The 24,567-nt window shown below is 39.2% G+C and overlaps 1 protein-coding gene across 3 annotated transcripts; it reads left to right on the forward strand.

Moving 5' to 3' along the window:
* The first annotated feature begins 703 nt into the window (after positions 1-703).
* Positions 704-21,785, forward strand: cxxc5b (CXXC finger protein 5b). 3 transcript variants are annotated; one of them, XM_058408819.1, is made up of 3 exons: positions 704-944; positions 8,509-9,564; positions 21,146-21,785. In XM_058408819.1, exons 2-3 carry the CDS (start codon positions 8,737-8,739, stop codon positions 21,188-21,190), a joined length of 873 nt encoding a protein of 290 aa, XP_058264802.1. In that variant the 5' UTR covers positions 704-944; positions 8,509-8,736; the 3' UTR covers positions 21,191-21,785. The 3 variants fall into 3 exon arrangements, with proteins under 3 accessions (XP_058264802.1, XP_058264801.1, XP_058264803.1); XM_058408818.1 differs by lacking the exon at positions 704-944 and adding an exon at positions 1,770-2,239; XM_058408820.1 differs by lacking the exon at positions 704-944 and adding an exon at positions 1,772-2,239 and having other exon boundaries at positions 21,149-21,785.
* The last annotated feature ends 2,782 nt before the right edge of the window (positions 21,786-24,567 follow it).

Consider the following 24,567-nt stretch of genomic DNA (forward strand, 5'->3'; position numbering starts at 1 on the left):
CAGACCATAATAACCGCTTAAAACAATGTGTTCAGAACATATATTTCTGTTCAATCCCCCCCCCTCACTGAGATATGTCAGCAGCTAATGAGAGTTAATGTGTATCTCATCGCAGTAAAGGATAAGCTAGCTCAAAATAACGCGATCAGAGTCTTTGGAATGTATTTTATGCGAAGGACGACAGAGCAACATGTCATCATCTAACCTGATGACCTCACCGGTACGGTTGCATATGCAATTACGGATGCAACACCACAGTTAACGTTTATTTATCATATAAAGCTGTATTGCAATAACTTTGCCTCATGTATTGTAGATTATTATTTCAACGTTATTATATTTTATGTACATATAAAAAATATGCGTATGTGATTTCTTTTCCCACAAAAGTTGTAATATTATATATATATTTATATAAACTTTAGAACACAAACATTTCCCATGTGTCATAATGTTCAAAACTTTATACCGTTCTTTTGCAATTATGGAGTGAAAAAGAAAACCTCATGCAGCACATTGCTTTATTTCTTTTTTTGGTTGCCAAAGCCTCCTCGGCGCGGCCAGCGTGGATCGATGTTCATTGATCGTCCCTGACGAGCTGCTCCACTTTCCAGCCAATGTCCGCCCGCCTGCCGCTGGGGAAGGAGCCCGAAACGGAGGGGAAAATTTTCTGCCGCCCTGGCGGTGTCGCTTCCCCGCGCTTCGGTTGGCCGCCTGCCAAACGCACAGGACGCTCGCAAGAGGTGGAGTGGACCAAGAGTGGCCGCCGGATACAGCGCCGGAGGAACGGAACGGAGCGGAGCGGAGCGGAGAAAGGCGCAAGGGTCTTCAAGTACCTTTACTACAAAACCATACCGAACCGATACCGACAGGACCCGGTGCAGCACGAGACCTGGATCTGACCACACTCAAAAGAATAAAGAAAACCGGACCGTAGGCAAATGGTAACGGAGGCAATCTCATTCATTTCAACATAATCATTAACTAGCCATTACGTTTTGAATAAGTGTCCGCTAATTGCTGTTCAGGTTAATTAAAAAGGCATGCGTTATAGATTATACGTTGCATGATTACATGGTTTTCTTTAAACACACACAAATACACACACACACACACTACTTGATTTGTTCTGGCACAGTGTGTTCATATTACAGCTTGCATTGCTCGAAGGTGATATAGGTGTTAATATAAATAGATCTTAAATACGTGCCTTAGGCTCTTATTCCATCATTTCAAATTTGGCTCTGTTTTGTTGCATGGTCACATATCTGAACATCTGTTATGACATGCATTTTAGTTCAGCATGTGTACAAATGTCAGATTATTTAATCAATCTTAAAACAATAGCCTGGAATGATCATATATATATATATCAGTATGAGGGTCTGTGTAGTGTATAGGTCTTGATGCATTTGATTTGTCTTTCTCAAGCTTTCTCAATCAGTAGCTCATGTTTAACACACACACCTCCCCTTTCTTCCTGCCTGGATATTATTATAATATTATTATAAGATGCAGGTCAAAGTTCCTGGAAAGCATGAATGTGCAAAAAAAAAAAAAAAAGTTTGTGTCTTAAAGAGGCAGCCTATAAAAATCCATGTGGCTCATGTAGGGAGGAACAAAAAAAATCATCAGCCAACAGCCATCAAGAATAATGTCAACAATGGGCTGCGTCTAACCTATCCATGCTCACTATGTTTCTCTCTCTCCCTCTCTCTCTCTCTCCCTCTCTCTCTCTGTCTTTGCCATAACTATACTTCATTCATTAGGCTACAGTGCACATGCATGCATATGCTACAGAAATGTAGCGTCAGCTCTTGCGTCACGTGCACGCGTTGTTATTATTAAGGACGCGTTGTTGTTGTGTGTGCGTTTTTTTCCCCCCTTCTTCCTCGGCGCGTCTCTCGCCGGGATGGAAAAAAGTCCACTTCGGTTTTTGCGTGAAGCTCCAAAAATCTATGAAATGTGTTTGCATGTTGCTCTCGGCGGAGCGGGGACGTGGAGGAGGTGGGAGGGTAGCGCGAGGCGACGACGGCTTGGAGGAGCCCACGCGCTCGCGTCCGTTCCGACCAAATCCTAGCACCGTTTCCGTTTTCTCCCCCGACGGCTCTCCTTAATACAGTAAACAAAGTGTGTGTGTGTGCGCGCGCGCGTGTGTGTGGATCTTTTTTTTTTTTACTTTTATTTTATGTTTTTTTTTTTGTTGTTTTTAGAAAGCAAGCTCGGACATTCATTTCAGGTGAGTGTTGAATGTTTCTTTTTTTGTTGTTTGTTTATACCTCCACTTCAGATGTTGACTGTTTTGTTTATTATTGTCGGTGTAAATCCTCGGCTTGAACGGCTCGGACGGTTGAGTCGCTCCCCTCGGCTCACGGCCGCGTTGGTAGGTGCGAATGAAAAAAAAAACCAAAAAGCAAAACCCTACAAACCCGGGGCTCATGTGTTTGCGAATATGCACATATAGTATTTGAGGGAGGGAGGGAGAGAGGGAGGGAGAGGGGGATCAGAGTTTGTCGAGGACTATTCAAAGTTACAATGACATCTTCTTCCGGAAGCGCGAGAGCGCAGAAGGAATAAACGGAAAGAATGTCGGTGAATTGAAGCAGCTCTCTCTCTCTCTCTCTCTCTCTCTCTCTCTCTGTACGTGCTCGTGCATACCGAACCGCTGTTGTTGTCGCCATGGACACACCGATCTCAGACCAGCCGCTGAAACAATAGAGATTATTATTATTATTGTTGTTGTTAATGATGTTGTTATTATTGTTGTTGTTTATAGGATGATTTCACCTAAATGACAGTTAGAAGTGACTGACGGTATATTTGACTATAGTCAAACACGCAGGCTTTTACAACTTCTCCACTAGTAATATGACTAATCGGATTTGCATAGGGGGGAATTGGTTGTTTTGAGTGCTAATGTGTATCATAGTATACAAAAAAACAACAACAACAACAAAAATACACCAACAACAAATTGGTGATGCGATAATAAATTAACCTGTGAATAAAAACCCTGTTCACGACGTTAAGGATTTTTCCTTTTGATCTGTCGGCTTGGGAGCTTCACGCGCTCTGTGAGTCATTATTGACTGTCATGTGTTATATGATTGAACCGAGACGAGTTGGTGGGAAAACTTTTTCTCCTTTCTTTTTATTGACCGTGCATTCATATGAATAGCCGACAGTGTAGGGAATACACGAGGCCAGGCTGTAATCTGTGTCTGCTGGCCGGTGAGTCTGGGGTGATCGTGCGTGATTTATTCCGCTAGAACAGATTTATAACGCGTTTATAAGGAAGGACACGAGAGAGAGAGAGAGAGAGAGAGAGAGGTGGACTTGCGTTAAGGTTTGGGCTCATTGTTCCCGCGCCGTGACCGTCGCTCTATTGTCCCTCGCTCGTGCGGGAGTTCACCGTGACACCCCCCCCCTTCCCAACTGCCCCCCACCCCCTCCACCACCGCATTACGCGACCGGACGCGGTGCTTTGCTGTTTTTCTCTTCTCCAGCGCAGAGATGTCGGATCAGCCTGATGGGTTAGCGCAGATCGTGATAACGCTTCATCACGAATGTTTGTTTCTGTCCCCCCCCCCCACCTCATCCACGGGGTTAAATATCTTCTCCAGATGTATATATAATCTCCTAAACAGTTATCGGAACTTATCTGACTGTCACGTCAATCATTTATTACCCCTTTGAATGGTAATGCGCCCCGAGCCCGAGCCCTTTGTCCTGCTTCAGCTACCTGGTGATATCACAACACCTGACTCATAGCCCACCTGCCTCATGCCTCATCACAACACGCCTGTAGCCGGTGACAATGTAGTTAGAATAAAGATAAAGTCAAATACTTATGGCATTTAAATCAACTCTATCCAACATGCAGATTTAAACAAATATGGACTTTTAATGAATTGACTCAAAATAAAATACGTAGTTTGGCATTGCTTGATAATGCTGTCAGTCACTTTTTATTGTTTATGCTTTCTGTCCACCTTACATAAATGTTAATTCACGAGGGCGCGTGCATGCGTGCGTGAATAGCGCGTGCTCTCTCTCTCTCTCTCTCTCTCTCTCCCCTGCGCCTGAGTGCGCACCGTGACGGTCTAATCTCTCTCTCTCTCTCTCTCTCTCTCTCTCTCTCTCTTTCACTCTCGCGCACAGGAAGGGGGGGTGTGGTGTGGTGTGGGGGGATTCGCGCCTACCTGCCTTAGCATTCTGTTAAGTCGTTTTTTTCCCCCTCACTGAGGCCGACATTACATTCCCGTCATGCACCGGCTCTGTGTGTGTGTGTGTGTCTAAGTGTGTGAAGTGTAGGTTAAGAAGTTATAACCATATCCTATTTACCAGACTGGACTCATTTCTAAATCGCCTGCCTCCTGAGCCAAACATCAAGATGCTATGATAGGATTAAGGCTACGCAATTTATAATCCATTAAGCTGTTTTTTTTTTTTTGGACTTTCTTTTCCTTTCTTTCAAAAAGCTGCAATATGCAAATGAACATTGGTACGGCACTAAATTAATGTGTACTTTAGATCATCCAAATCGATCTCAGATCTTCCAGATGACTGTTTTGTTGGGAGGGTCCAAACACTGTCTATGAGTCAACCTGACCTCAGGGTCAAAAGAGGAATAGCGTTGTAGTTCTACTTCACTCATTTCATCTTCATCCATGTCAAAAATGATTCGGAAACGATCACATAAAGCATGTATGTCATCATACTACGTAATAAACTGTCATGTTAAATGCGGAAAGTGGAAATGAACTCCTTACCTACAGCAACATCATCCTACCAGCTGCTAGTTCACCCAGGTCTTATCCAAAATCTCTATCAGTGGAATGGCTGATTTAGAAATGAATTTCATATTCTAGTGTCTCCATAAAGTGGTGTAATAATAAAATAGATGCAAAACAGGTTATCAAACAAGAAAAAATACAGCCCACAAAGTAAGAACCTGGTCAGCAGCTGTGATAAATGGTGTCCTAGAACATTCATAACACACACAGAAACACAACATGTAACACCTCAGGAAAACAGTGAAAACAGTTGGAAAATCTCTTAACCCTTTATTTTCAGTGGCTTAAAAACCTATAGAGGGAAAAAAAAACATTTGAAGATGTGAAAGACGCCTTGGTTGGACAAAAACTGTACAAGCAATAAAATCACCCTTAACCTTAATCTTAACTATCTGAACTTTTCATATAAATAAAATTGAATTTGCAAGTGCCATAGTGAGACACAGGGATAATTGTGATACAGTAGTGTAGGTCAGTTCTCAGGCACGTCTATGAACCCATGCGTTTTACTGAATTGCTTTGTGTATTACAGTCACAATGTGTTACAAACGTCTCTGTAAATACGATTCTGCAGCCTTTACATTCTTTCAAACCTATAATAAGATAATCTAGTATACATTTTTATAGATATTAGTACCTTTATCTAGAAACAACAATTCCGTTCCAAATTCAGAGCCGTTCAAAAGGAAGTGATATGTTTGATACAATTATAGCTTTGAGACTATAAATATGATCGCTTGTGTGGGTGTGAGTGAAGCGGTGTGGGGTAGCTGAGGTCACCAGGCAAGAATGAAGACAGGCCTGAACAAAGTGATGGCACTGCAACTGCAACGAGCAGGCCAAGAAGCAGGAAATAGTCAAGTTCTTTCATTATTAGGATATGTCAATTAGTTCATTCATTGCTGAAGCCTGTAGTGTCTTGTGTAGAAACAGAAAATATTATTAAAGGCATTTTATTAGTTTAAATATTACACATGTCATATTAGTATGCTTTCATCAGAATGATAATAAACACCCTTTTATAGAAAATTATATTAATAAACATATTAATCTTTTCAGTAATTTTCTCTTTTCTAGTATTAAGGAAATATAAATGTTGACAGATCAGATGATTTTTGGGCAAAGAAATTTATCATCATTTTAAGATTTAACGTGAGACTTTATTTTGACTCTCTAGATGATGCAGTAAATTAAATGAACACATATAGTGAATTAATATTGCAAGCTAATCACAAGCAGGGTTTGGTGAAATTTTCTGCAACCCTATTAACTACAAATCCGTCAGTCTTTGCCTACTATCCGCTGTCTACCATTCATGCAACCTGTAAACTGGACCAGGTTTGAGATTTCGCTGTAGTCGTCCCTTCGACACAGACCCTCTCTTCCTATAGCTGTCACATAGCTCAGGAATTAGCTTCAGACCAAAAGCCTCGAGAGACCACTGCTGTTTATTTGGAGGAAGCTTGCGAACAAAGTTTGTATCTGATGTGTGCCTTTACAATGGAAATGGTGAGCACTTCATGAAAAACCCGGCATTCTTCCCACCATTTTCCCCCAGTACATCCTACATTGTAGTAGCTTCCAAATGGTTAGCCCCACCCATGTTACAATTACAGTTAACGACAAGCTCCGGCTCAACAATGGTCTGGATTTGGAGTCTGGCTTTTCCATATCCTGTTCTAAAGGTGTTAGATGAAATGGGGGAAAAAAACCTTCTAATCCTTCCACCTGCACACAGCAACACTATTTGATGCTGTCCAATCTCTTCAGCCCTCACTGTTGTGGAGGAACTGCTTCATATTTGGTCTGATAGTTCCAAAGCAGCAAATTTCTTCCATTTGACAAGTGGTGATATTATTAAGACATCAAGTTGCCTCTCATTAACTCCACAAACAAACAAAAGGTTAGGTCTAGAGCTCTACTGTTAATTGACTTGTCCTTCTTGAGAAACCATTACAAATTCTCTACAGTTTTTGAACCAATACCAGAGTTCAACCCCTTTTAAAAGCTAAGAACCTCTGACAGCATCCCAGCCTTCCAAGAGTGCATCACTGCATTGTAAGCCATGCATTGTTTTGCAAGCAATTCCCCAAAGCAAATCTTTATAAAATCCTAAATCTAGAACCTAAAACGTAGTTTGACTAGTTACATTTGTTAAAGCTTTAAAGTTCTATAAGTTTTAATCCAAGAAACGCTTTAGGAAGCTAAGACCATTTGCCATCCAAGGAGCTCTTAAGGAATGTCTTTTCCTGAGAGTAGATTTTTACACGGATAGCATTTTGGCCATGTATTATTTCCCACCAAGTACATCATCCTATTTAATCATTTCCTGATCTATTGATAAAACTTGTAAAGCTTTGAGGAAATATGTCCTCAGAACCCCTCAAGAATTGGCAGTTTTTCAAATGTAACCTTAAAGAGTGGCAATCGTCCCTGGACTGCTTTAACACAAGAACCTGCATGGCTGTGTAAGACTGAGACTGCTCATAGCTCTTCCAGAAAAAAGGCCTTTCAGGGAACAAACATTTGTCACTGAGATGGTTCCCTCACAGGTATATCTGTACCTTGGAAACGTGGCTGCAGTGCACCATCAAAGTGTACATTTGGGGGTCATTTACATTGTACCTTGGGGAACAGTAGTCTGGCTGTGCAGTACTTTTTTTTCTGACAGTTTATGGTCCAGTAATCAGCTAGAGAGGGAACATAGTGTGTTCCCAAGTGGATATTGATTCAAATGAAGCCCATCATCTTTGTGAATGGTCCGGTATATGATCACCTGGCAGGAAATCTGGACGCAGAGAGATTTGAGATTGTTAGGAGGATTGTAATAAAACGAATTCCAACCAATCTGAACACCAAATCTAATACACCATTACACTGGTTTTGGGATCTAGCTGACAAGTCAGTGAATGAATGACAAGATTCAACAACAGAAGCAGCAGAAACTACAGCATCATTTCCTTTGTCTCAGCTCCAGGACAAGTCTGAATACCCTGCCTCTGTGTGTCTAACCCTCCTTACTGTCACTGTCCTCAGAACAACTGGAGTAATGGATGTCTTGTGACAAAGAAATAATGATTCTGAACACTGGTCACAAGAAATGGCTAGAGGTAGCCGAAGCTGACTAGTAAAGCACGGGTATAATCAAATGTGCACAAGAGCTTATTTGATTAATCCAGGTTGTGGCAGAAAAACATGTTTTGCCACACAGCTGGTGGGATGTTGAGAACCTGTGACCATGACGAATGCAACACTGATGTAAATAATAGCTCAGAATTTATATTTTGTGCCATTTTATGCCAAAGATTGTAAAATTTTGTATAACATCTCAAGAAGTTTTTTTTTTTTATATATATATATATATAATCTGGGCTGTTTGGTAGCATGTACCAATATTTACTGCGTTAAAAATGTATTTAAACAACACAAATCATTTCTTTCTGATTCTATTATTTCATTGCCCTTAACGATAGCAATAAACTTTGAACAAAGGAATATATACTGAGAGACACACACTTTTGATTTTCTACTATAAAGGTTGTGAGAGAATCTTGCTGAAGTTCTTCTCTTTTCTGTCAGAAACAGTGTTAAAATTCTGTCTTTTGAAAGCTGTTTGAATGTAGCATAAAGCAGGCAGATCTTTGCTAGCTTGTTAAATCGCCTGTCTACTTATCATTTATTTCCTAACTTCCCTCTCTCCTCTCTTTCCCAGGTCTGAAAGTCGGAAAGCCTCTTAAAATGTGTGCGAGCACGGCGTACTGTCAGCTGTAGGAGAGCACCCTGAGGACAGCTCTTCACCTCTGCTAGCGTCAATCTTACCCGTGCACCAACCAGTGAGAACATTGCTGCCCTTTGCCTTCACCCTTCACTCCTCCTCCCCTCCACCTCCTCCTCCTCTTCCTCCTCCTCTTCCCTCTCCCTCCCCCTCGAGCTGTGGGCCATGTCTGCCAGTGGGGGGTTGATGGAGGGAAACCAAGCTAGAGAGGACGAGGATGCTCGGGACAGCTGCTGCGCTGATGAAGAATCGTCGCCCGTGGTGGAGAGGAGGAACCGGAGCGGGATCATCAGCACACCGCTCAGCAAGAGCCTCAAACACTCCCGAGCGCTCTCTCAATACATCGCCACGTGCTCAGCAGCAGCTGCAGTTGCTAATGCTAATGCTAACAGACTTGCCCAGAGCTCCTTAGTATCCACAGGGATTAAGTCTCACTCGGTAGACGCCCAGCACAGAGGCCAGGTGGGACTTACCAAACTGGACCGGGGCGCACTGGTTTCTAGCCTTCTGGACTCTCCGAGCGGTTTGCATCTGGCCCAGGCAGCGGAACTCTTACGACGAACTAGCATGCTACTTCCTGTCTCTGACTCCTCTAGCCTCGGCGTGGGCGGGGACATCGAGGCAGTCTCAGCCTCTGATTCGCTGGGGAGTGTGACAGACTTTCCGTTGTTGAGCAATGGTGGTGGAGTCGGCGGCGCTTTCCCGTTCCACCCGGGCCTCTTCATCATGACGCCGGCGGGAGTGTTCCTGGCCGACGGGGCACTGTCGCAGGTGACGGGTGCTTCTGAGCAGCAGCAAGCGCACAGCGAGATGGCAGCCGCTGCGAGCGCCAATGCCAAGAAGAAGCGCAAACGCTGCGGGCTGTGCCCGCCCTGCAGGCGCAGGATCAACTGCGAGCAGTGCAGCAGCTGCCGTAATCGCAAGACCGGCCACCAGATCTGCAAGTTCAGGAAGTGTGAGGAGCTCAAGAAGAAACCAGCTGGAGGTCTAGAGGTAAAATGATAAAACATTAATGAATAACAAATTACTGGTTTCCAGCAATGAAGACAAAAGTGTGCTGCTCTAGTAGTTTCAGCCGTAGCCTTGCAGAACATAGCATGTAGAGCAGCTTTTATAAAGAAACACCTAAAAGTTTCTGGAATTTAGCACAGATACTGCTTTGGTTAATATATAGATGACGTTTTACAGTATGTGGATGAGTTATTTGTCTTTTTTACTTTGCCTTGGTGGAGGCTTTCTCAGCAAGAAGGTAGGTAGGCTACGACACGCTATGATCAGCAGTGGTCGAGACCAGAGGTTATTAACACCATAGCTTTTCCCAAACATGTCTGAACTTGTACAGACTCTTCCTTGATCTGAAAACAGCTGGAAATGACCCTGTAAATAACTTTGCTCTGAATAAGTTGGTGCACTTTTATAGGACTTTCTAGAAGAATCAATCATCGCATATACCCTGTCCTTCAAAGAGTTATGGCTCTCCTTTCAAACTTATCAAACTGATGAAGTCTCCATGAAATCAATCAGAAAAAAGTAGATGTGTCCAGGTAAGGAAGCATAAGAAATAAATCTCAAAGGTGCGTTCTTGCAGCTTGGAGCCGTCAACAGAAAACGTCCCACTCTATTGCACTGTTGCCCAATCTCCATTCAGGAAGCCAAATTTTGTTTGTTTGTTTGTTTTGTTATTCACGTCATCTGCTAATTTGTAACAGATTTTCCCCCCAGTACATTCAAAAACAAGAACATGAGGATGTAGTTCAAGTTCATTTTCCGTTAACTTAAGAGATGACTGCCTCGGGTGCAATAACATAAAAATAAACAAAGAAATAAAAGCGACCGATTCATCATTATGACACAAAACCATCGCTATTTTTAAGCTTAACGAAGGCAGATTACATGTTGTGATTAACATCTAATTGTCAGTTTGGTGCAACACAGTTACAGGTGAATGATGTGACCATGAAGGGTTTAGAAACAATAAACAATAACAAACAATAACAAAAACAAAACAACTGATTTGACAAATTTTTGAAGGAAAAATTCAAAAGAGAAAATGAGAACCTAGTGTTGCAAAGATTATTTAAAAAACAATGAAAAAAAAATTGTTGATTAAAATATTCTAAAGTGAAAATGAGAACCTAGTATTGCAAAGATTATTAAAAAAATATTTTAAAAATTGTTGTCTAAATTTTCTAAAGCAAAAACAAGAACCTATTATTGCAAAGATTATTAAAAAAAAAATTGTTGCTGAAAATATTCTAAAGCAAAAATAAGAACCTAGTACTGCAACGATTCGAGAAAAAAAACTAATAAATGATTAATTGTTATAGTATTAATATTATTAATTGTTTTATTATTGATAAAAACTTTTCTGTATTTTTTGTTTGTTCATGCTGTTTTGCTCTATAAAGAATTGAAATGTTAAGAGAAATAAAACAGCTTAATTTTGTTTTATGGTTAAAAAAAAGCGACTCAGACAAATGATGTTATTGTTTGTGCTTGTCATTCTGTATAGTTGGACATGTTGTGTATTTGTAACCAATCAGCAGTGATCAGTGCTGCTAGCCCCGCCCCTCAAGTGCGATTAGTTCTTTCTTTTGTAATCAGGCACCAAAAGATCTGGGACAATTGTAAAGTTTGTTCCTGGATCAGTAGCCAGTTGAAAAGGTTCAGTTCCAGTTCGAATTTTATCATTAAATTCCAGTTGTTGTATGCAATGGACAAAAGGTCTTAAGTTCTTCCTGAGCTGAATCAGTGTGTGTTTGGGTAGTAACAGTACTGAAACATGCAGGAGGATGGAGAAACCGCTGTAGGTTCCACTGTGGCTGACCCCATTGCTAATGCAGGAAATTATTTTGCTCTTTACGTCTTCCAAAACCATCACACTATCTGCCCACGGGGACCTTCTGGAAACTTCTCAGAGTAAGAGTGCTTATCTAGAATCGGTCATAATTTGATTATATGGATAATTTGCACCGATTCTGTACTTTCATCCATTATGTAATTAAATCATTAAGGTACATTTTGGTGGCAGGATGATGGGAACAGAAAGTTTGACCTGTACTTGATAGATAGGTAGAGTTGCATTATGGGAAGGTGTGCTATTATCTGTAATAAATTCAATCGGCTGGATCAGGTGTTTGTGCGTGAACACATTTGGCTGATATACTAAAGTGTAATAATATCCAAAGTGATATCAACATTTACCCTTCTCTCGGGTAGGATCTAGTCATCTACACAGCACTGGGAGATTTCTACATTGTTTAGAATATAAATGTTTGGAATCGTTTATTAAGTTGTTAAATCACTGTTCATCACTGTCTGCTTTTTGCTTCTGAATAAAGTGCTGAATACTTCCAATGTAGTACACAGCATGCTTGAAGAGGGAAAAAAATCACGTACTCAAAAATAAGTCATTTTAAGACATGATTGTTGACAGTGTTGTCAATGTTGTTTCATTGCAGCTATAAGGAAAATGTCAGGTAATCCAGGGTTATGACAGTCAATTACAATTATGCAAATACGTTTGAGTACCAAGTTGAGACAAACAATTAGAGACTTTCTCACACCAAAATGAGCAAATCTGCATCACATAACTAAACATTTCTTGAATAAATATGTTTAAATGAAATATCCTACATTGCTGTAGTATTTAAACTGGGGACTATTTCTGAACTGGAATACACACTACATTCGATTGGGGAAAAAAATTCACCTATTCCAAATAAACCCAAGATTTTCTTTTAAAACATTACCATCAGTTAGAATTAATTAATTAAATTTTGCATAATTTTATATATTCAATAGTTCTACTATTGTCCACAGATAGCAGTATTTACAGAAAAGGTAACAAAAAAGATTTGATAAAAGACCGTGTATCGTTTATCAGATACTAATGAATTAATTGTTGTACTTCTTTACAAATATTATAGCCTTATTGAATCTGAAGTGGGACGTAAATTGAGAAGAAGATAAGTAAGATTTTGTTTATTCAGTACTTTAGGTGTCTAACCCGAAAGTCACCTGTGAGATTTAAGTGTAAGATTTAAAGATTTCTTTTCCCTTCCCATTGTTTTTTTTTTTTTTCTTTTACCATGATCTTATCACATTTTTTGTTATATTTTGTACCCTTAAATTCTAGTATTTATTTATTTTTTTGTTATATCTCTATTTTATTTTATTTTGATTTATTTATTTCAATCAATATATATTTCAATTATTCGATTATCAATCAATCAATTTGTATCTATCTATCTATCTATCTATCTATCTATCTATCTATCTATCTATCTATCTATCTATCTATCTATCTATCTATCTATCTATCTATCTATCTATCATCAAATTGTATTAAAAAACTGGCAAGATTTGTAAAAATATTCATATTAATGAATTCAAATCAAAATATACTCTACAGACCAAAAGTGTGATAGCGACTAAAATGTAAAAAAAAATAGACTTTTTCCAGAATAGATATCTTAATCATTCCCACAATTCTTACATTAAAAGCTTCTTGACTGTTTACTCAGAAAGCTTGAAGTTAATTCAAATTCATAGTTTGCAAATTTTTAAGAAATTTGTCAGGTTATCAAGAGCTCTCCAAGCCAGAAGAATATTTATTTATTTATTTATTTATTTATTTATTTATTTATTTATTTGTTTATTTATTTATTTATTATATCCAATACATTATACAATTTGACATAGATTTATGACACAATTGTGAGTCAGTATCATATGACTGTGACAGTTTATCTTACGCTAATACTTTTTGAGAGCATCTCGTTGTCACAGAAACGTATATATTCATGCAGGTTCTGCTGTTTGTTTTCACATTGTTGTGGTTTGTTTCCCGGAAACTGAAGCTGTTGTATGATATTCATGACATAATTCTGGAGAGAAAAAGTTGCATTTGTGAAATATCAAGTGTAAATAGTGACAAATGGGTGATAATGTGAGAAAATCTGTGAGAAAAATGCACAGTTATATGTAAAAGGTGCAATTACACGAAAGGTGCATTTGATATATTTATTTAGACATTATTATTATTATTTGATTTTATTTTCAGAATTAGTTTCAACATTTGAATAAGTCCTGCCCCCCTTTACACAAAGCTCTGCCCCCCAGGATCTACAGTGGTGTGTATAGTGTCCCTAAAATGACTGACAGGAGGCACATCCAGACCCAAACAAGCATTCTGAACCAGGAGTCAGTTTTCCTAAGGGGTTTTCTCACTGAATTAATACGTTTGCTAAAGCCACAGTGTAATGCATTGTTTTGTTTTCGTTGAAATCATGTTCTCCAGAGCGTCCCAGGCCGAATAAGGAAAAAAAAAAAAGTCACCTACTGCACCTTTAATTGCTGTTTGCTTTGATACTTTTGGTCTGTAGTGTATAGACGTTCTCTGTTACAGCAACTTTTTATAAATTCGGGGCCTTTGAAAGTAATATCATGCGAGAGTTCTAGTTTTACCCGGACGGCTGAGGTAACATGATCCCGTACAGGTGCTGTGTTTTTTTTTACGACAAACTCCAGGGTGGTCTGATCATTTTAGTCTCATTCAGTAATCATCTCTGTGATGTTCCCAGCAGACGGTTCATTGTGTGTTGGAATTTTTATTTAATGGTTTCTACTAATTGCATGAATACAATTAAAATACTTAACCAGGAAAAGACAATCAATCGAAAGAAGAAGAAGAAGAAGAAGAAAAAAAAAACCCAAATAGACTCTTGTAATTAAATCTAGCTGGGATCAGATTCCACAATATCACAATTATAGTTGGCTGTAAGTGATGTGTGATGTGATTCGTAGCAAGAGAAACTCGCATGCTTTGTGTTACTACATAACTGACTGGATGTTATAGTTTCATCACAGACATTTAATTACACAGTGTCACCTTGAGAAACTAAAGCCGTCTGAATAGAGCTGAAGATATTTATTGAAGTCACATTTTCAGGTTCACATTTTTTTTGTCACACATCCAGAGCGCCATCGATTATCACTATGCAACATCTGATTTAACTATAAACTGTAAATTTCTCTCAGTCTAGTGTAAAAGTGACCGTGGTGTGCATCTGTGTCCGTTGGGCTGAGTGTACACTGTGTGTATGTGGGGGGATGGGGTGTGTGTGTGTGTGTGTGTGTTTGTGTGTGTCTTACACGGTCCATCTGGCCATTGCGGCTGTCATCTGGAGCACCAGGTGTCAGTGTGGCCTGGAATCCTGTCTGTATGTTTGTGTGTCATTTGGCATCAGAGAGACACAACCCTCCTCTAGTCAGGGTGTTTGTAAATGCCACAGCTCTCGCTATAGATCAAACTGGCCTCTTTTATCAGTTAAAGAGGATATGAAGCTGATAAGCAATGATTGTAGAGTAGCACGCATGTTGCCGAGCATCTGTGTGTGTGTGTGTGTATGTGTGTACATGGGAATGCTGACTGCTCCAGTTTCTCTGGGGAGGATTTTACTGGGAGTTAAAGGGGTCGTGAGATCGCAGCGTTGGAGTGAGAAAGGGCTTAAAGGTGTCTGTGTCTGTGTGTGTGTGTGTGTCTGTGTCTGTGTGTGTGTGTGTGGGTGTGTGAGAGGATGTGAGGGTGTTTAGCTTAATGTGTTGTAAAGTACAACTGGACAAGTCAATGATCAGATATGGAAACGCAGCCCAAAAACATGACCTGTGTTAGACACACAACCCACAAGACATAAAACAGCACATTAAATTAAAGGGGAGGTTGAATGCTCTGGTTCTGGTAAGAGACTGTAGATAGCTAGTTACCTAGTTATGGTTACTGACCCTGTAGTTAACCCTGCTTTCACACATATTGCTTGTAGGTTGATGTTTTTTAGGTAGCATTTACATGCCAGGCTTCCCTGGGAGATTAGCGAAGAGACCTAACTGCGATAGCTATGTACATCCAGCACAATCGACCAGTGATCTCTGCCACTTCCTTCTGAGCTCGTATTTTTTCTTCATAACAGCTATGAACCAGTCCCTCCAGGAGGTTTTTGGAGCCAAACATGCTTGAGTTTTTTTTTGTGCCTTATTTGTGGAAAACTGCTCAGATTGTTAAAACTACAAGCACAGGATGCTTATTTTAAACTCCTATCAGTGAAAACACATATAATTGTTTTCTATGACTTTCTACTTTCTATTATATTTCAAATGTGCAGAAATTCGGCGGTAATCTTGAAAATTTGCAAACAATATCACAGAGTTTGCTTGTGTTCATTTCCGCATTCGCAATTTGTGAAATCCTAGACACGGTGGCCCAGAAGTGCATAACAGAAGTGCCGAAAACACAATAACAAATCCAGTATTGTTTTTTTTATTTATTATTGTGTTTTCTGAATGTTATTGTGTTTTTGGATTTGTTTTTTTTTTTTTGTTTGTTTTTTTTTGTTTTTTTTTTGTTTTTGGATCTGTTTTTGTGTTTTTAAATTTATTTTATTTTCTGATTTGTTATTTTGTTTTTGTTTTTGTGTTTTCAGATATGTTTTTGTGTTTTTAAATTTATTTTATTTTCTGATTTGTTATTTTGTTTTCGGATTTGTTTTTGTGTTTTCTGATTTGTTTTTGTGTTTTCTGATTTGTTTTTGTGTTTTTAAATTTATTTTATTTTCTGATTTGTTATTTTGTTTTCGGATTTGTTTTTGTGTTTTTGAATTTTTTATTTTGTTGTCGGGTTTGTTTTTGTGTTTTCTGATTTGTTTTTGTGCTTTGTACTTCTCGGCCACCGTACCAAGAGGAACGGTTAAGCATTTAATGAGAGCTTGTATATGACAGGATAAGACAAAATCACAGTTATAGATTAATCTTCCATATTTGGGCATCAGACAGAAAAATTAATTGGGAATGAATTAAACAACAATAAAGTTGTGACTATACACGACTGTAGGATGGATCTGAGGAATCAGATTTGGCTTCGTGACTTTACAGCATCGTAGAGAATTTGCATAGGGTTCAGAAAATCCTGATCCGCTTCTTAGGTTGCCACGTTGTTGCTGAAATTGTGGTTCAGTGTTGTGAATATAAATCGTTAGAAAACAAACGATCGCCATGCCGAGGTACCTCACATCCAAAATGATTGTATTCCTCTTCTAACACAGGAATTTATCAGCATATTGTTTTAAATTATTATTATTATTTTTTACATTCATTTTCACATCATATATATTTTTAAAATATCCATTTATAGTTACTTTTAATGATATGAAACATCCATGAGGCCTGTTAATTCCTGCTACTATTTACTTTTTAACACTTTATACACTTCTCTCAGCAGCATCTCTTTTTATTCTCTCTCTCTCTCTCTCTCTCTCTCTCTTGAAGTAAAAATTACAGTGTCATAAAACAAAACAACGACAACACCAAAGCCCATAAAAGAATATAGATTAATTACAACAAAAATGATAGCATGTCAGTAAAAGATTACATGTATAGTGATGGTTACTATGGTAACAGGAAGGGGGGGATTCCAACTACTCTTGTTAAAAAATTTCTAAAAAGCTGGGTTCGAAATAGTCTTAAATCTTCTCATGTGAAAACATCAAGGAGGAAATTGTAACCCAAATGCTGACTGGAACAAAGTGTCGACACTGGAGAAAAATAATATTAAATTATTATTATTATTATTATTATTATTATTATTATTATTATTATTATTATTATTATTATTATTCCATCCTGACAAGTCATTTTCAAGCTGAAAGCATTTGCAATAGCATGTATTGTTATGTATTATTATTATTATTATTATTATTATTATTATTATTATTATTATTATTATTATATTCATATTAATAATAATATTCGAATATTTTTAAACATATTAAATACTTCCAAAAATAATAATAGACGTTTTCCCCATTTTATTGATTACATTTTTCTTTATTAGAAAGCACACTAAAAACCTTTTTTTTTTTTAAATATAATTTTTTAAACATCGATCATATTATTGGATTATTAGAGTATGTGGAACATCCATCAGAGAATACTGTGGCTCAGAAGGTGTTGATTAATGTTCTCTAGCAGCATCCCTGACAGTAGCTAGCTGCTAGCTGTAATTTAAACGTTACTTAATTGTCATATGTTACCGTTTCCATGGTAACAGCAGACTCGAAGCGGACACTTTTGTATCTTAAATCTAACAATGAACAAATAATGCAAAAATGTTGTTTAACAAAGAAAACAAGCGTAAGACGGTTGGCATAAGGAAACGTTGATGCAGCGTTTATAGAAGGAGTCTCCAGTGTCAGTGCTTTGTCACAGGAAGTATTGCTCAGTTATGTAGCAAGCTGCATTTTTTTTTAGCTCAGTATGAATTATATGACTAAAATTAGTCTGCGATAGCTGTGATACTGACAGAAAAGTGTATTGTGACATCGTTTATCAGAATAATAGCGGCATATCACCCAGCCTTCCTGTGTTATGATGTCGTATTGGCAGTAAGAGGGGATGGATGATGAAGGCGTAGAGGCTTATACGGCTTAAAGAGCCCTTATTGATGTCACAAAGGGGAGGGGTGTTGCGTGTATTGACTGGGCTGTGTGTGTGTGTGTGTGTGTGTGTGTGATGATCGTATGAACAGGCTCATATTGATGAAGTGTGGGAACCTAAGGGTTATGGTGATTGGAGAACATGCAAGGGTTTATTGACGGGAAAGGAAAGGTGTGTGTGTGTGTGTGTGTATGTGTGTGACAGTTGGACTTTTCTGTCGCCTATAGGGGATTTTGATGTGTGTAAAATGTAGAAATGGACCATATCTTTGTGTGTGTGTGTGGGTGTGTGTGTGTGCACGTAATGTTTTCCACTTAAAACCTTTGACAGCTGTGTGTGGGAGGAGACAGGGATGGCAGTAATCCAGGCTCCACCCCTTTCCCAAAGAGCTTAAGCAACAGTCAGACAGATGAGGTATTTTAGGAACACGTCGCTGTGTGTGTGTGTGTGTGTGTGTGTGTGTGAGATTTAGTGAGAGAAAATTAAAAATAACAGTGAGAAAAATAACGACCAAAACTGTCTGCAGTGTCATATTTATTTGTGTACGTGGGAAGGATGAGTGTTTTTTAGTTTGTGTATTTGTGTGTGTGTGTGTGTGTGTGTGTGTGTGTGTGGCCAGGGACTGATTTGCCATGTGCTTGCGCCGGGCGTCCATCTGTGTTGGCTTGTCAGGGGGGTCATGGAAGGATAAGGGGAACTGTGTGGTGTGTGAGTGTGTGTGTGTGTGTGCGTGCGTGAGCGTGAGTGTGTGCAGATATGCCAAGGTCCTGTCAGCTATCTTGGAGAGTAATGAGGGAGAGGGAGAGGGTGTCCAGGACAGGAAAAGAGTGTGTGTGTGTGTGTGTGTGTGTATGTGTGTATGTGTGTGTGTGTGTGTGTGTGTGTGTAGGTGTGTGTGAGGTTATTAAGTCACAGTAGGTGAAATCATCGTCTGCCCATGTTACTTCATAATTAAGCAACTTCACTCCTCCTTGTTTCTCTCTTTGTCTCATTCTCTCTCTCATGTGATGACGGTTAGCTTTTCCAGGAAATGCTGCAGTTGGCTTGAGTCTCTCAGTGCCAGTCCCCACGTCCCACCGCCGCCCGGCCGGCCCCCACAGCCGCAGGGCATGCTGGGAAAAATCCACCACTACTGCGGCATTTCAGGCTCCACAGGCTCAGAGTCCAACTCCGCACACTGAGAGAGAGAGAGAGAGAGAGAGAGAGAGAGAGAAAGACAGAGAGAAAGAAAGAGAGAGATGGGGGAGGGGTGAGAGAGCAAACGTGACTAATAGGGGGGTAAATCAGGCAGAAGAGAGAGGGAGAGAGAGAGAGAAGAGAGAAGGAATGAACAAAAAGAAAGCACAGTCCAACACAGGTGTTAATGCTCCAGTCTTTGGGAAGTTTTCTCAGAACTGTTTTCTTCTCAGATATTTACCTTAAAGGAAAACTCCAGTGTTTTTTTTTCAGTCTAATCCCTGTCCGCTCCATCTGTAGCATATTTGTGATTACCACAGACAAGAATTTCAACACATAAACCCAAAAAACCTGTTTACTCACCAATAATGGAACTTTAATTCCATGCCGCTCGGTGTATTCAGTTAAAACTAGACTCGTTACACCCTGATGGTCTTGTGCAGTATTCGACCAAAACTCTGAAAATAATCTGACCTCTGACCTGAAGGCACTATAAATAAATTCAAATTTTCTCTAGAATTCCTTCATGTAAAACTCAGAGAGGTCTCCTCAACCCCTGAGTTCAGCAAGTGACGTAAAAATCAACATGGCTGCTCACAACAGCAGCATTTCTTCAATGGACATATAACATGAACACACATTTACTTGTTAAATCCATAGCACTGACTATACAGCTTGTTCATCACATTTAGCTGGTTAGTGTGTTGCTAGCAAAAGATGAGCACAGAGGCATCCATGTTTTTTTCTCGCTGTGTAGTTCGTACACACAACCGTCGATAATGAGAGGAGTTCTGACTTGTCCTGAAACAGAGCGTTTTATTCCACTTTCCAATCCTGTAACAAGTAAAAAAGAAAAGGTATTTCTGGTTACCTCTGCCGTGTATGCATTCGTTCGCTACTTGGTATGCACATGTTTTTTTAGCATTGCCTGTATATATCCAATAGAGAAATTATAAATTCTAGATTGCTCACTCGAATCGACGCATCGATTGGCTGAAATAAATCAAGGCAACATTCATAAATAGATTATCGTCAGAAATGGACAGAAAATCGATGATGCTAACTGGTGAGTTAAACAGATGTGTAAATAGGTTAATGAGGCGATTTGCTCACTGTAATGCTGACACTTTAATAAAAAAGTAAAGTCACTAACATATCGATTTCAGGCGACGAGACTGAATCGTATCACGGCAGACTCGGTGTCAAATATCGAGTCACGGTTTGAGTCATATTGTAGCACGTGGAAGCCTGAGGTTTAAACCCCTAGTTTGTTGTGACCTTCATAATAATAATAATAAGAAGAAGAAGAATATACATGCTTCCAGCTTGAAAATGACTGGTCAGGATGGACCCCAGAGTGGCCATCTTGGAATATAAATTTTTTTTTTTATTGTTGTTTAACAAGCACTTACGTTTGAATTCAGTCTATATTCCTATATACAAATACACAATCGTCGACAACTGAGAAGGATTTCAGCATTAAACAGTGTTACTCTTTACCAAAAGGTTTTGTCATGTCCACGAGCGCCATTCGTGTACACACTTACTCGCTTTGAAATCGTAGTCTGGTCACTGAGTAGAAAGAGTTTAGCAAAACCTTTGAGATCATGAAGCAAAGAATATGTCTCATAAACGTTAATTAACAGATGCCATTACAACCAGCATTATATCTTGATTGCTTCAGCGAGTTTGGAGTAAATTGGTGCTGTTGTTTTCCTTTTTTCTCAGTTAAGGATAAAGTGTTAATGTGTGTCTTGTCTGAAAAATAGACATACGTAGAAAAACCTGGAGTATCAATTTAACCATGGTGCAAAATGCTTCATTTACTGACCACTGCTGTCGTCTCTCTGTCTCTCTCTCGCTCTTGCTCTCTCCCCCTCCCCCTCTTTTACTTCCCTGTGTCTCTAAGAAGGTGATGCTGCCCACCGGAGCTCCTTTCCGCTGGTTCCAGTAGGACGACGGCCAACCGGACCCTGGCGAGCTCAAATTAACAAACTGCCAATCACGCGCAACGCCAACGCCCACTCGGACTGCTGCTGGCTCATAAACACTGGCCACAAATAACAAAACGAATAAACAAACAGCCTCTACAAACCAAGAGAGGTAAAAAAAAAAAAAAAAGAAAGAGAGAGAGAAGGCACTAAACGAGGACGAAGCTAGCTCTTCTGAACCAAAAATAGACTGCCATGGCAGCATGTTACCGCTTTGTTTATTTTTTTTGTTTGTTTGTTTGTTTGTTTGTTTGTTGTTCTCTATGTTCCAATCGGGAACCGTTCGACTTCTTATTGTGGAGTCGTGTCCTTTGTTGGACACTTTGGGAACTCTGGACTGCCAAACAGAAGATGTACAATCATTTTATTTTCTGTGTTTTTTGTGTTTTGTCTGTGTGTGGAGGAATGCTGTATTTGCGTTAGAGAATGTAAACTCGAGACTCTGTATTAAAGCTAGTTATTAATCCAGAGCACTATTGTACAGTTAGCACCGACCTTCTTACTGACTGCTTCAGTATATTTGGATTTGGCTTTTTTATGATTTTTTTTTTTTTGGGGGGGGGGTGGGTGGGTGGGGTTTGGGTTGGGATGGTTTGTCATAAAAACTGGTTTTCAGATCGCTGTTTGATATCACACCAGATGAAAAGACAGAAATCATTATGATGTAGCATCCCTTTTGGCAAACAAACAAACAAAGAAAAAAACATCTACTGTTATTTTTTTTTGTATTGTGAAACAGAATCAATGTAGTTCTGCACTGACGTCATTCAAGGATGGCTGAGACAAACGGAAAAAAAAAAAAAAAGGAGCACGAACACCAGCCGGCGGCGTTTACAGATCAGATTACTTTCCACGTCAGGATGTTGCTCTACCGGATCCTGATTGGTCAAACGGAAATCACTGACACAACAAAGATCTCTAAACAAAACAAAAAAAAAAGTGGAGGCCCTTATCCTACTAAACCACGTCAGAAAGCTATCTGTACGTTCACCTAGCTTGCGAGATTCTGAGCGAGATTAAAACGGCTCAAGGACAAAAGACATCCCTCCCTCCTGCACCAGAACCACATGGTGGAGGCCATCTTGGATGGCTGACCACAATCCGCTTAATCAGTCACGCTGGCGGTGTTCTGTTCTGATTTCGTGTTGGAGCCTGGCTAGAAAAGGACGAAGCCCGGGTCCCTAAAGCGTCTGAAGGTCTTCAGTGCGACATCCGTGTCCCTGCAGCCACCATCCCGAGGGCTGCGTTTGTAAACTGAATAAACGAATGCATGTATCTGTGTCAGAAATCGACAGCTCTGAGGTTGCAGCTTTCCTCAGCTTTGGAATAAATAGAGATACCAACCTAACACTGTTTGACCCTGGAATGTGTAAATGTGTCACTTGTACTACAAAGTTGAAAAGCTCTGAAGGATAATGAGACAACAGATCAGGGTGCTGATACAGAGGTCATTCTGGGTGAAAATCGATGCCCGGTCAAATTTCCGCATTCTCACGTCACAATGTGTTTAGTAGTATGTAGGGAGGATTTATAGCCTGCATGTGGGGGAGAAAAAGCAGTCACGTCAGTGTATTTTTGTTTGGAGTGTAGGAGTGAATGAGTGTCTAGGTCTGGGTTTTGTTTTTGTCTTTTTCTTTTCTCCCTGTGTAAGCTCTGTCTGGATTAAATCTTCCGCCTATTACAGAAACAATGGGCCTCATTTATGAATCGTTTAGTAAAGTTGGACGTAAATGTTTTCGTTCGAGTCAGAACAAACAAACAAAAAATAATCCCACCAGATTCACGAAAATTAGAATCATTTTGTTTCGTGTGTATGTTGATAAATTCCAATCATCCATAAATTACCAAGAGTGTTTACAGCACAACGGATTTATATTTAGCGATGTCATAAAACACCATAACAACACCATAAAAGGCAAAAATGACAAAATGACAATGAAATGAAACCCTGAGTGAAAGAAGGCCTCTTAAATGTGACCTGCATCAAATCTTCTAGTAACGCAGCTCGGCCACTGCAGCTAAAACACAGCAATTAGCAATTCCTCATTCTACAGAGTGCCATTTTTTTTTGACCTAACTCAGTGTCTAATTTCGTTTGTATTAAATTATGAATTGCTTCCAGATTGCTTTCGAAAAAGTCAATAATATGACGTTTGCTTCATTCAATTTGTGTGTGAGTGGAAATAAACAAGCTATTTAAACTGGACAGTGGGGGGAAAAAGAAAATGACAGTAACTAATCAGCAGTGATAGAATTTAAAGCTGACCAATCGAGGTTCAGGTTACAGAGTCACTTCAGAAACACAGTCGCTCTCTTAGGATATGAATTTAATAGATTTTGAGGATATATATATATATATATATATATATATATATATATATATATATATATATACATGTATACATGGAATAGTACATTTCTTGTTAAAACGCTCCTGCGAACGTTTAGCGAATAAATTCAATTGTATCCAGTTTGATAAATGAGGCCCTCGGAGAATACAGGGATAAGAACAGAATTCCTTTGCTAAGGAATCAAATGACGTGTTCAGATGAAAATTGTGAATTAGCGCTTTTGGGGACACGAACGGGAAGATAAACACACTGCTCAACACTGTTGCTAGGCAACCGAGAAACGTGGATAGCTAGCTGTGCATAGCTAGTTGATCTAGTTAGCTAAGATGACTAGCGCTTCTATGTATTTGGGATTGCTGCTCTCGATCAGTGTGGAATATAATAAGGATCAACATTTTGCTAAGTAATAATCCATGATAGCAGTGGAGTGGAATGATTAATGTCAAAAAATGTCATCTCCCTTCATCTAAATAACACAAAAATAGTGATCACATCCCATTAAGGAGACAGCTAACACAACGAACACTTAGAGTTGTTTTTTTGCTCAAAATAACTAGCATATAGTGCTCATCAAATGTGTTGATTAATAATGAGCAATTATGAACTCTCCTTCTGACTAAAACTTTTTCAATGCTCTGTCATGAATCAGAGTGGAATAAATAAATAAAAAAAAAACTGACCACGAAAATAAATCTGTCTTTTTGACATGAGAATAGGACGAAAGTGTTCTCTGTGTTTACATGGTCAAAATCACGGAAAACACTGTTGCTAGGCAACTGGGCAACACCTACACTTTGCCATTGACTCTAAATGAGGCTAATTATTTATTTAGCTAGCTGTCTCCTCACTGATAAGTATTGTATATGATCAACGTAAAGGCGCAATGACTGAAAATGAGACGAAACTATCAGGAATATCAACATTTTCCTCAAGATGTGTTGGTAAATTGCACGTAAAAAAGAATTTTCTAAGTGAAATTGGACTAATTA

The sequence above is a fragment of the Hemibagrus wyckioides genome, linkage group LG14 (genome assembly GCF_019097595.1).
Source record: "Hemibagrus wyckioides isolate EC202008001 linkage group LG14, SWU_Hwy_1.0, whole genome shotgun sequence".
Taxonomy (NCBI): domain Eukaryota; kingdom Metazoa; phylum Chordata; class Actinopteri; order Siluriformes; family Bagridae; genus Hemibagrus; species Hemibagrus wyckioides.